The sequence below is a fragment of the Rousettus aegyptiacus genome, unplaced genomic scaffold, assembly GCF_014176215.1.
Source record: "Rousettus aegyptiacus isolate mRouAeg1 unplaced genomic scaffold, mRouAeg1.p scaffold_m13_p_17, whole genome shotgun sequence".
Classification (NCBI taxonomy): Eukaryota; Metazoa; Chordata; class Mammalia; order Chiroptera; family Pteropodidae; genus Rousettus; species Rousettus aegyptiacus.
This window is the reverse complement of record NW_023416292.1, coordinates 10,745,078-10,759,366: the sequence shown is the minus strand read 5'-3', so window position 1 is coordinate 10,759,366 and position 14,289 is coordinate 10,745,078. Positions and strand designations below refer to the sequence as shown.

Below are 14,289 nucleotides of genomic sequence, written 5' to 3'. Positions count from 1 at the left end.
ACCTCACAGTTTTATTTGTTACTTATATCTCAATAAAGCTAATAAATAAATAAAACTATGTGTTATCATAAAAAATTTAAAATTAAATAAAATAATACTTGCAAAACAAGGCTGCTGGCCTGAAAATAGAAGCTATATCACTTAATACCTATATGTTCCACACTTATTATGAGACTTTATAATTATATTTATAATTAAAAGCCTAAGATTAACATACCACAGGTACATATTTTGTTATCATCACTGTGTCTCACTTTCTTCTGTATTAATGCACTTTCCACTTCTACTTAAGCCAATTATACAACTTTATAAGAGGTAGAAAAATGGGTGTTTTAGGACAGAAGCTCTTTCTCTCTATACTTTGCTACTTAGAAAACTAAAAAGATCTTCTGCAGAGTGACAAGCTCTCCTTTCCCAGGGCCTCCATCCAGTACAGAGATGTGTAAATAGTATTTTTTTGACTAAAAGTAAAGCTTTACTCATGAAAATATCCCCATCTTCAAAGAGAGTATATATTCCCCAAAAAAGAAGGCTTTGCCAGGTTAAACTGTAACTAACCGATCAGTAAAAACATATGAACCTTCAGCCTTCTCTAAGATTTTATAGAACTATACAACATATCTTCTTTCCTAAAAATAACTAAATAAGATGTTTGGGTCAAGAAAGGGGATAGTAAAAAATTAGAAAGTTAAAAGAGAAGAAAGAAAGAAAGAAAGAAAGAAAGAAAGAAAGAAAGAAAGAAAGAAAGAAAGAAAACAAGTCTCCTAAAATTAAATTAGGCTGGTGAATTTATTCTGGAAAATTTAATGGCACTATGATGTTCAGCATGTTTTTCTAATACTTCGAACTGATTTTTTTTAAAGAATAGTTTAGATTTTCAGGAGTTGACCAAATGGTCCATGATAGAGTAATATTTTATTATTTTTACCATTATTATTATAATTCATTTGAAATTGGAGTTAGAACAATAATAATTGAATAATACAACTGGGAAAGAGAGTTAAAATGATAGCAATGTAAGACCTAAGAGCTATAATAATAAAGCAAACAGCAATCAAAATAACCTATATAGAAACATACATAGGAAAAATTAAAAAAACATTAATTAAAAAATGTGGACTCTATAGCTAAGGTCAAAAATACCATCCTGAGATTTGAAAATTAAAGAAGGTAAATGCCAAGAGAAAAAAAGATTTGAAGAGGCTAAGAATGTCTTTTGAAGTTTGCAGATGTTTTTAAAACTAAGACATGAAAGGGTCTAAATAAAGAGAGCAAAAATAAGTTAAACTCAAATTCTTGCACCTCTAAAAATTTAAAAGGCAGATACTTGTTTCTGAAATGAGGGTGGGAATGAAATTCTGAACAATCAGCGATTTAAATTTCTTTCATAGAATAAAAAATAAATGCTTAACTGTACCCTTCTGCTTACCTCCATTGTCACAGAATAATTTTTTTTCTGACTTTGTCACTGTTACAGATTAATTGCATCTTCCAAAATGTATGTTGAAGTCCTAACCCCCAGGACCTCCGAACGTGGCCTTATTTAGGAATAAGGTTCTTACAGATGTAATTAATTACGATGTCATATTGGAATACAGTGGGCTTTGAATCCAATATGATTGGTGCCCTTATAAGAACAATGGAATTTAGACACAGTGATAGAGACACAGGGAGAAGGGACCCAATGACAGACGCACAGACGGGAGTGATGCAGCTGCAAGCGAGGCCTGATGGCATCCACCAGAAGCTGGAGTGAGGCAAGGGAGGATTCCACCAGAACCTACCTTGATTTTGAACTTCCGTGAGAAAATGAATTTGTTTTGTTTAGAGCCATCCCGTTGGTGGCACTTAGTCATGGCAACCTTAGGAAACTACTCTAGTCACTGTGCTGCAAACCCAAGTGAAAAATCTAAGTAAGAGACAAGGGTTAGGAGGGCGGCACTGGTCCCAGGAGAAACTTACCTGCAACATAGTCACCAAATCCAATGGTTGTTAAAGTGATAACCACAAAATAAATGGCATCCAGGGCACTCCAGCCTTCTATGTGCTTGAAGATGATCGCGGGCAGCGCAACAAAGAGCACACAGCCAAACAGTATAAATATGATTGTTGAGATGATGCGGATCTTGGTCTGGCTAACATTCCACTTCTAAGGAAGAGAAATAGGATAGAGATTCTTTGATTTTTAACATACACACAAAGCTACCTACACACACTGCTATCAGCAAATTAGCAAGTGAAAATGCTACTTTATTCTCCTTTATAATTAATTTCAATTGACTTACACGAATCAGGTATAACAACTCAAAGTAATCAATGCTAATAATGATGCCACTTTAATCTTACATAGCTTTACAGCAGATAAAAAACTTTCGAAAGTAAATTATACTTGCTCTGAGAATACGAGTTCAATCATCCTTTGTTTAGCTGAACTACTTTTGAAATATTTTTATTCTATAGGCATATAACTGATTGTAGGCTAAACAATCTAGGAATATATAAAAATGGAGAAAATGAACCATGAGTTAAATATTTACTACTGATATTTATAAAATCATTAGTTTCATGACGACATTTTCCTCTATCACATTTTCCAGTCATTATTCAATTGATTAAAGTGTAAGACAAGCAGATTTAAAGTCCACGGTTGATTCCCATGTGCACCAGATGAATTGTCTCCTTCCTGTTCTATGGCCTTAAACAGTAAAACTAAAAATATCAAAGATGAGATGTAGGCAAGGACAAGTCTTCAACACCCCTCAGTTATAGCTGCCATCAGAGTACCCATATTTTTCACCTCCTTCTCTTATCAGGAACCTCTACACTATGACATATTAAATGCAAATTGTACCTACAGCAGTTTATCTCCAGATCTCCATCTGACATTAATCACCATATATTTTTCATCGCTAACAGAATCTGTCTTATCTACTGTGAAAATTATAGGTCATCTCCCCACCATAGAAGAAGTACTGAATTTAGAGCTTTCTAGAGATAAAGATCTATGTAACCATTGAATGGAAAAGTAAAAATAAAAGTGCCTCTAGTCCACTACCCTTCTCACATATGTGAGCGTGAAATGATTTCATGTTTGTAAAGTTCTCAAAACAGTGTTAAGTGCTAATATGGCATCATGACACTGGAATGTATCCATTACCAGGATATGGTATTTGTTTTATGTGCTGATGTAGATGCAGCACAAAAAACACTACCCAGCATCCAGTAGGCATTCATAAATCTGTTAAATAAATGAATGAACCACCGGCATTATCAAGTTCACACCACTAATCTGTCCTCTCAATTAATATAAATACAATATACTTCTAATAGCGATATAAGAAAAGTATAATACAAAACAAAAGATAAAACTTCTATTTTCAAAGAACCATACCTACTATACTCTAATAGTAACGATATTTGAGAGTGAACTTTGAACTTAAATATGTAACATAACTAATGCTAAAAACTGGAATTATAATTTAGACTTATTTAATCAATAGTATTAAATGTAAAATACTTAGTTGAAATTTTTGTGAAAATATAAGATTGTTGAATAATAAATAAAATGTATTTGTACTAGTAATAGTGGTGACAGTAGCAACAAATCATTTATAATCCCACCCTCTCACACATTTTCTCTTTTCATAATTTTCTTCAAGAATAGAAATTTGTACTCATGTTGATATTATTAGGATTTTTTTCACCTAAAATTCTAATAGAAGCATTTTCATTTTTTTCCCCCTATCAATATAACAGAGCCTTGAGCATCTTTATGTATTTTACTTTGGTTCTACTAAAATACATCTTTTAGATAAATCTCTATCAATGACATTACTGAATTAAGTTGCATGATCACCTTTATCGTGTTTGCTAAATATTACTATTTCCTTCACGAAAGGGATATGTAAATTTACAATGCCACCAGCAATAAACAAAGATCCCAAAGCCATTTTTAAATAACAAAATATTGAAAGTCATTTACTAGCTATATTAACCTTTAACCTACAATACCTCTAACTCTCAGAGTAATGTCTGGTCATCAGTACCATTTTCATATTACTTATATGACAAAATACAGATTTAAGGGTAAAATAACTTAAAAGAATAGAGCTAGGAGACATATCTGGAATTTGAATTTAGGACTATCAGATTTCTCTTTTTTCCTGCATATTTTGGGGGGTTTTCTCATGCATTCATTTATTCATTCAGATAAGTATAAAAATAACTATACAGTGAGTTACATGCTAATAGAGCTACCTATAAATTGTTATGGAAGACACAATAACTGTACTGAGGTAATATAAAAATTGCAATATGTTTTAAAATTAAACAATAAACACATGTAGTTAAAAGGACATCATACTTACAAGAAAGGTATCTTCCACTTTAGCAATTCCTTTTCCAAATATGGTCCCTAGTTGATCTCCGACTCCAGCCAACAGAAAACCAAAGAGGGGAATCCCCAGTAAGGCATAGATGATACAGAATATTTTTCCTCCTTCTGTGCGTGGTGAGATATTTCCAAATCCTAAATACAATAAATAAATTCATTCATTCATTCATTTATAATTGTTTCAAATATATGGCCTCAAGAAATTCAGAAATTCCCAAATACATATAAGTTATCAATCATAGATTTCAGCTAGTAAAGAATCCTTTCATAGCATATAAACTCTTCATATGTTTCAATGTAAAATATACTTATGGACAAATATTTCAATAATTTACACAGTATAGCTAAAGTTCCACTTAAATTAGATGATGAAAACTCAGAGAGTAACGCATGCAGTAAAGCAAATCTTTTCACTAAATTTACTTCTCTCTCTCTACACTGATAATCCAGTTGACAATCAGGTTTTCACTGCCATTTACTGAGAAGAGTGTATTGCCTTAATTTAAGACAATTCAAATATGCTTAAATCATTTAAAGATTGATATTTAATGGCAACTTTTAAATCTTCATTTCATTTGAGTACCCACCAAAAAGCAATAAGTAAAAACTTAAAATTAGTGAACTTCTAAAAAAATATATGAGGCTTTTGAAGGCTTTCCAATTTTGTGTAAGGGTGTTGACTTGTAGAATTAAATTAGTCCAACTCTATTTCCCCTCCCTTTTAAGCAACATCAACTTACAGGTTTAAGATAAAGAATACCTATCTTCTAGAAAGAAGTAGAGAGTATCCTCTTTTGATATGTAATTCTCTCACTATCCTTCATATTAAGTTTATCTGGAATTTTAGTTTTCATTTCCTCTTTTACTCAAGAATATGGATAGATATTTTAGGGTCATCTCTTTGTTGTTTCTTTCTAATTTTATAGTCAAAGAGTATGTGGCCTGTATGATTTTCTCTTTTTTGGAATCTTTTGAGATTTCTCTATGGCTTTCTAATAGCCCATTGTTCTGTATTTGTTTCACTGTTGTTTGCAAATAACATGGGTATTCTATTTGTTGGTTACAAAAGAGGATGCATCATCACAGGGCTCCATATCATGCCCCTCAAAAAAAATAAAAATCCATTCCTGTTGTGGTGCCCTCACAACATCTTCCCTGCCCTCAAGCTCACAACGAAATTTTTCCCCGTTATTTTTATATATTTTCTCGTCTCGATGCAAATTTTTAGTGACGTGAGGTAAATGCATGTTTCTATCAAACAACTTGTAAGGTAAATTCATGTCTGTATCAGAGAATTAGATGTGTGAATTAAACAATGTCTTTTAAGATGTTAAATACTGATGATGTAACCACATGCCCACAGATTCATAGTAAGATATGCAAACATCATGGTTTTTAAAAGCATTTTACTTTGCAGTCTAAAATTAGCTGATTGAGAGAGAAATCAAGATAAACACTTTGTAAAAAATATGGCAAGATATTATAGGTATTCCTGGTCCATCACTCACTAGCTGTGCGACCTTGGGCAAATTATTTCCTCATCTAGTAAAAGGGTGTATTGTTATTATCTACTTCCCCGTGTCATAAGAACTAAGTAAGGAATTACATGAAAAGTGCTCAGGAAATTCTACTACACTATATGTAAGTGCTCAACATATGTCAGGTGCTTAATAATTATTTTAATTACTATCATAATAGTATTGGTAGAAGCAAAAATTAGCCGGTGAATGTATGTAGCCCTATTGGTACTCAAACTATTTAAGAGCCAGATGAATGGGGTCACAATTACATAATGTTCTGAAATGTTGTGTCAAGCGTGGGTGCCCTTCTGTAGAAAGAGCACTGTCAAGGCGCCATGCAGAGAGGAAGGCAACTTCTCACCGTAATGGATGACACGACTGAGGGTGTTTGTGCTAAGAAAAGAAGTCTAGTTGGAAGGAGGCAGGCTAACTGCTTTCAACTACCAGAATGATTAAAACATGGAAAAGAAAACAGACCCACTCTGATTGATGCTCAAGGGAAAGAGAAAAAGTAACAGGTCCACGCTCCAGGACATGTGCTCACGCTAGGGTGACTGCAGCCCAAACAGAGCGAGTGGCCCTGAGAAGCAGGCAGAGGCCAGGTCATCAGCTACAGTGTTTGTTTGACCTTTTGGATGTGCAGTGCCATCATCTAATTTACAGTCTGTATTCAAATGTGGCCGTTGTCCTATTAATGTCCTTTATAACTTTTTTCCTAGTCCAGGATCCGATCCAAGATTCTGCATTACATTTAATCGAAATATCTGTTTAATCTCCTTTCATCACCTGTCTTTCATGACTTTGACATTGCCTAAACAATATAAGCCAGTTATTGTTACTTAAATGTGTCTGGAACTTCCTCACAAACAGATTCAAGTGGCACAGTTTTGTTAGGAATATCACGCGAGTGATAGGCGGTCCTCAGCGCATCACATCCAGAGGCACGTGATGGTTTGTCCTACGTGGTGATGCTGATTTTGAGTGCTTGATTAAAAGTGTGTTCACTGGATTTCTCCACTGAAAAGTTACTATTTTGTCCTTTGCAAGTAGTAAATCACTTAGGAGGAAACACTTTGAGAGTTTGTAAATATTCCGTTCCTCAGACTTTCCCCAGTTAGTTATAGTATCTGGAAATAAACACATCAACAGAGCTAGAAAAAACAACAACAAAAAAACACGAAGGCAGATGAAGTAAAGGATAGTAAATGAGATAATAATCATTTAAAAGTTTATTATACATAACTGAGGACACCCTTTCTTAAAAATATATATATTAATGTGCTTTGGTATTTTATATAGAAGAAAAAAGCCCAGAATTAATTACTAGCAGACCCCAGTGTGGGGAGGAAGGAATTAGGGAGGGATTGAGTAAGGTTCTTGTCCACTCAGTCATGTTCTGACATATTTTCACAAACCTCCACGGGTTGTAAAGGACCTAGAAGTTCCCAAATGAGAATAAGGAGGGGCCGAGAGCCCTGGAGTCAGGATGAAAGGCCTACCATTGCTGGCACTCAAGACCTAGAGAAAACAAATGTGGTCACGGGCTCCGATGTAAGAAGTCCACGCATTTAACTCATTCACCTTCCATCTGCTCTTATCTACTAAGGCCTTGGAATATGCTATACCAGAGCAGTATGTGCAAAGGATCCATCCAGGGCAAGTATGAAACGGGCCAGGCCAAAGGTTAAAAGGTCAAGGGATGTTTACTCTGAACTATTTGGGACAGTGCAGCATTTCTGCACAGAATCCAAGAATGGAACTCAACAACTTCAACCCTGCCCTCTATTCTAACGTCAATAAGCTGAGCACCAAGAACAAGAAGGCCTCGTCAACCAGGAGGGCGGACTTGTTTGACATAATTTCTCTGATTATTCCAGAGTCCGGCTAAGATCCAACGCTACTCTTTATTGCCTCACCAGCTGAATAACTACGTGGCCCGAGGTAGGGCAGGCATCTGAGTTATCCTAGTCTATCCCACTTTCTCTTTTTGTGTAGGAGGCAAATGTCTTTAGTTGTATCCATAAAAAGTAACCTATCTCCAGGAAGGATCAGTGATCAAAAATAAAAGATCCAAGATTTAAAAAAAATTTCTGACTGTGGCATCTCCATAAATAGGTTCTATTGTTTAAAAAATAAAAGCCTAGCTAGCCAAGGGCTTAATTTGATCTGCCCTGTGCAAGTTAAAAGGGTAGGAAGTAAGAGATTCAAATTTTCATCTATTGCTGACTAAGATTTGGTCCAGAGGCCACTGGAACATCTTCAGAAAAGCTGCCAGAGGGTTTCCTCAGGGAGCCTGCTTACATCACCAATGAAATGGCCCCAAAATTCAAAAAAAAATTCTAGATGTAAGGAAATTTACTTTTCATTGATCAAAAAACGGAGACCAGCGCCTTACAGTGTCTCCTTACTGCATTTTTATTATCTCCTTGACGAAGCTAGCAGAAAGGAGGTGGAGGGAATAGGAGTGAGGCATCTTGATATGGCTCTTCTCTGAGCATCCTTTGCTTCACCTTCCAAATATTTCTCTTGCCACCATTATGCTGAGTTCTAAGGCTGAAACCGTGCCTGAGATGGCATCCTTCATACAGCCGCCACAGGAAAAGTGGCCTTGATGTTTCTTGTCATACAGGGCATGACCACAGTTCTCCAAATTTTTCCCTGGGTGAATCAAGTGGCCATTCAGGGGATGGTTCCCCACGTTATCTCCCCCTCTCTTCCCTGTGTAAAAGAAGAGTAGACCTCTTTCCACAGATTCGCCACATGTTCTAACCAATTCATAAACACTGGTTAAATAATTTGATACTATTAATGGATTTATGAGCCTCAGATGAAGGTATCTGTTGACGCTAAGCAATACAGTGCTAAGCTTTTAAAATATTCATCTTTATGACAGTCTGAACTTCCTGACCCTTTACTCAGCATCAAGTCAACAGCTTCTTCATTGCCTAGAGGTATAACAGACTTATTGCAAGAAGAAAAAGGAGAAGAAACAGTATCAAGTTTTACTCCCTTTTAACTTCTAAATTAATGTTGTTCACACTCAAAATATCTCCCCCAGGGAAAGCAGCTGTAAATTGATGGCCTAACATATGCATAACAAGAGAGTGAACCGAAGTGGGAAGCAATCCAGCTTCCAAAGAGCTAGAGGGAATAGAGAGGACTGAGGAATGAATGATGGAGCATGGCCTTGAGGGTGGGACAGGGGGGTGGGGGGGATGAGGCAAAGACCAGAGGATGAGAGCTGAGGGGCTGAGGGGAGGAGTTCAGTGGTATACTGAGCTGTCTCCGGAGGGTGATCGTTAAATTTTCAGGAATTTTGCAAGTCGGCTGACTTCACATTGGTAGTGTGAAATCAGCTATGGTAGGACTATCTTATACCACAGAAATTGAAAAATAGTGGGCTAAACTTATAATAAGCAATTCCTTTGGATAACAGCATCCTTTTTACCCTCTCTGTGAGACTAACGTAAAGTAACATAAACTTTTTAGACTTGTTGGCTACGGCAAACATACTTCGAGTTCTGTTTGACTAACAGGTAGTTTATGAAAATCTTGACTTTCTAGGCCACCTTTCAATGTGGAGGTAGGAGTTTATGATTATATTGATTAACAACAGCAATGGCAAAAGCGACAATAAATTGAAATTGCATTTATACAGACCTTTCTAGAGTTAAACACGTTTCGAAAAACATCTAAGCAATTCTGATAAAAAATTTAGTAGGTAGGGCTCTATCACCCCAATCCCATGAAGAGGAAGTTTAGATTTTAAAATAAGGCATATTATTATTTTATTCTGATCAATTCTATATCATAAAGTATTAAGCTATACATAGAAAAGAAGGAATCAAACATCACCACAGCAGTCAGTATGATTTAAGTCTGTTCAGTGAAAATTACTCGATAAATACTATATACCAATCACTGTACTAGATACTCAGAACACTAAGATGAAGAAACTATTACATCAAAAAATTCCAAATTCTTAATAAAATCAATTCAACATGCTATCTACCAAAGCTTCTTTAACATTAATGGAAGATACACAAATGGACAAAGATTTCCTACACCAGAAACCAAGGATGGCAACATGCACATGAAAAACACTCCCATTAAAATACTGGGTTAGCGTAATTTTGGACCTATGTTTACTTTGATCTCTGAAATAGCCAGCCGCCTGGGAAGTGGCTAAATCAGGTCTATTCAAACGCTGAATCTACTTAGAGGACTGAACTGCTCTCAATATGCAGCATTTAAGCACTGACAGAAGGACAGATCCAAAAAGAGCCTTGAAATAATTCTCAACTGGGACAAGAACATGTTAATGTACTATATCGGGAAATTGAGCAAGGACCTAAGGATAAATAAAGAGTAAGGAGTAAAAGGGAATGAAAAAGAGAATACGATATAAAATCATTCTACTCAACATGAGCCCCTAAACAAAAGTTCATAAATAAATCAAATGCTAAGAAACATAAACATAATGAGCACCTAAAGTAGGAATTTACTCCAAGTGAAAACAATTTCATGAGACAGTCTGAACTAAATTTGAAAGAGGTATATTAGAATATCTAGAGATTAATTTAACAAAACATAACATTTTTATTTTAATTATATAATAAAAAATATAGACATGTGAACTGATAGGTAAAAGATGAATGAATAAAAACCTACATAATTTGATTAACCAATATCACCTCAATAATTTAATTAAAAATAAAATATATCTTAGAAATGAAACTTAACTATTTTTTAAAGAAATAAAATCGATGAATAAACCAATATAGATGAAGAAAGAATTGGTGAATTTGAAGGTGATGATACATAATTCACATAGAACCCAATGCAGACAGGAAAAGGGAAATAAACTAAAAACACAAAGGAGTGTTTAAGAGACAGAAACATGGAGGACCGAGAGACCTCAACAATCATGTAATACGATTTCCAGAAAAAGAAAATGGAATGACTAGCAGGAAAACAACATTTAATGTTATTATTAGCTAAGAAAATTCAAAAATTCAAGACCTATGAATTCATATTGAAAGTGTACTCTTAGTGTTGAATATAAAAAACATAATCCACACCTAGATACATCATAGAGAAACCAGAGAACAAGGGAATAAAGATAAAATCTAAAAAACTATTGAAGAAAGGAAAAGATTACTTACAAAAGAACAAGATTTTATATTTAGCTAAACTATCGGAAAAGAATGAGAGTCTCATTTTAACAACAGTCAGATATACAAAGTCCAAGAAACCCTACCACCCAGGAAACCCTCACTAAAATAACTACCTAGGTGTTCTTGAAAAATTATATACTTCAGAAAGAAGAAGGAGAACTCAAAAGGAAAACATAGTACTGGAGAAATAGAAGTACGTACAGAAATGGGGGGAAAAGGTCAGAAAATGTAATCAACTATTAACTGCAAAATGTCTACACACACACACACACACACACACACACACACACACACACAAGTAAACAATGGACAGAGGAAAATGAGGAGGTTCACCAAGTAAGTTGAACGTTGTTTGGTGAAAATGCTAGAAATCTAAAGCATTAGGCAAAAATGTGTTCAATAATGGTAACCACTATCGAGCCAACAAAAGTGTAGGAAAAAGTAGGAAAAAAGTAGCTCTGCAATTCCTCATCCTAAGTGTAGAGGTTTTCAAGAGTATCAGATAAAGTTTCAGAGCCTGGATCCAAAACATTCTCAAACATTCATCATGGCTCTCACTGAAATGATGGGGTTATGAAAAGATGCTACATGAAATTGTCCCTCAACTGACTCACTATCCTTCAAAATCTCTTCTGCACATAGGCTGTATTTGTGGTTTTTATTCATCGTTTTAACTTCTGAATAGGGCTTTTCCTTTAAAAAATAATCAGAGTAGTTTGTTTCATCTCCCTCTTCGAGGAGTTTTGTAATTCAGGGTTTCGTTCTTAGTGAATGATTAGCAGATAACTCGAGTGACAACTCATTTTGTCTTTTAGTCACCTTTCTCTTTCATGCCGCATGGATTGTCTAACTGAGACTCTACATGGCTCCTTTATTCACAGAAGCCTGCCCTTCCCCGACCCCAGCCTCGCCCAGGCATCCCCACCCTAGGAGTGCTGCGGAGGCCCCAGAACTCTGTCATTTGGGCAATAACTACCCTGACCCAACACTCCTGCCCTCGCTACCACCATCTTGCTGGGTTTCAATTGATCACCACTGAGCCAGAGTTTTGGTTTCCCTCATGGTCAGATCCAAAAAGCCACATGTCCTTCTAGGCAATGAGGTGACCCCCTCACCACTACGACCCTTCGGCTCCCTCCCGGCTCCATAATAATTCCACTGCCACCTCTTCAAGACATCAAAATAGCCTGACCGTGGTGTTTTCTCACCCACGTCCATCCTACGATAGTTGATCTTCCCTGAAGCACAGCCTTAGTCTTCATATTCAGTAGCTTTTAAACCCTTAAGTGTTCCAAGTCCTTTATGTACAAATCCCTTCTCTTTATCTTCCAATACTCCCTATTATGTAGTCACTCAATGTTCTAGTAATACCAGAATCAATACTACTCAGTGAAAAAAAAAAAACACACGCTGGACTTTTCTAATTCCTTCCACTTTGTATGCTGTTTGCTCCTTCTAGAAAACAAAATTAGGAAGCAAACCCAAGCAAGTGACGAGTCCTAACGTTTCACCCTCATGAACCTCAAAGTAATTCTGCTTCTACCAACTCCGTACATAGGACAACTTTGACTGGAATACCTCTTCTAGACTGACTATTACTACCACATTACTATATTTTCATTACTACCAATAAAATAATTTTAATTACCAAAAATAAAAACAATGGCCAACACTATTATTTATTGAACACTTTCTTTCTCTCACTACAAGCCAGATACAGTGCTAATCCCTTCATATGAATACTTAATTTTACCTTCACGACTCTGTGAAATTTAAGTACAACTAATTATTTCCACTCTAAATGTGGGAACTGAGGTGTTTTGAAGTACTGTGTTCAAGGTTAAGTATACTAAATGTTAAGGCTGAGATTTAAATTAAGTCAATTGCTTAGATCAAGGTTATAGATATTGTTCCTCATAAACTTGGAGTTTGTCTTAATTATATAATCAAAGAGTATGGATCCACACCTAGCTATGCCATTCCACCTGTATCTGCTGTTTTATCTAGTCATACTGGGAAAGCATATATAGGTGCAGAGAAACAAACGTGTCACTTAAAGTAACTAAATCAAGAGACTGTTTTGACATTTTGATTTAACTTTAACATCACCAAACTTCCTCTTGGTCCAGAAGCCATGTGTCTGCAGTTGAAACAGTATTTCACAAGAAGCCTCCCTTGCTATCTTTAGTTGCAAACTTACATAATAAAGTCCTACATCACAGTTGTAAATTTGCAATTCTTTAAGAAATCACGCATTCTTAAGTTGTAAGTTGTTCATTGAATGAGCTTCTACTAAGCATTTTTTTTTTTTTTTTTTTTTTTGCTACCAAGATACATTTATATTACCTACAACTATAGCTAAAGGTGGAGGAGAAATTCTTTTGCAAAGAAGTGTTGCCAAAGAACAGCAATTACAATCTATCTTCCTAACTTCCCCAGATTTTTCTTTTCTCTAAGACATTGGATCTACATCCTATCCCCTTTTCCCTTATGCAAATATGTGCTTGGTAAAGGGGTGGGAGGAGAAAGAGAGATCAGGGAAGGAGAGCCAGAAGGTACATTTAAATAGTTCTAGAGCGTCACCCACTGTCGCGGTGGTGAGAACAGCCATGCATAGGACACGGGAGAAGTGAAACAGCTCATTGCAGTCTTTCTCAGTCCCAACTGCCAATAACTGTTCTGAATTTGATTCTAAGTGTTTAAAGATGTACATTTTTAATAAAACATGACCACCAAATGTTGGCCAACTATTCGATCTGAAGCTCAAGACAATAAATCAATCCCTAACTGTTATGAGGGAGAGTGGAATAGATATTATCAGCTCACTCAAATTTGACAGTAAAAAAAAATATACACTATAATTTTCTCAACATATGATGCAATACAGGTTAGAGATGATGAGTGCCAGGATCTGTGGCTTTCAAATCCCATTAATGCCATGTATCTGCCAAATGACTTAGGGACATTATTTAACCTCTCAATACTTCCATTTACTTCTCCAAAAATGGAAGTAATGACAGCAACTACCTTACAGGGTTGTATGGATGAAAATTCTTGATATACATAGAGCACTTAAAACAGTACCTGGCACATACTAAATGTTATATTTGTTTGCTATTATTATATTATTACCCAAGAGACCATACAAAAGACAAATCTTTCAATCTTGTGCCATGATTTTCCTGACTTTTCAATGTCT

At 35.5% G+C, this 14,289-nt stretch overlaps 1 protein-coding gene across 9 annotated transcripts in view; it reads right to left on the bottom strand.

Moving 5' to 3' along the window:
- The window catches only part of KCNK2 (potassium two pore domain channel subfamily K member 2), a 148,324-nt gene that overhangs the window by 36,503 nt on the left and 97,532 nt on the right, over positions 1 to 14,289 (bottom strand). For all 9 annotated transcript variants that reach the window (XM_016166516.2, XM_036234502.1, XM_016166518.2 and 6 more), the window contains 2 exons: positions 4,368 to 4,528; positions 1,963 to 2,149 (listed from right to left, as the gene is read on the bottom strand). In XM_016166516.2, coding sequence (XP_016022002.2) covers positions 1,963 to 2,149; positions 4,368 to 4,528 — 348 coding nt within the window. The remainder of the gene's footprint in view (positions 1 to 1,962; positions 2,150 to 4,367; positions 4,529 to 14,289) is intronic.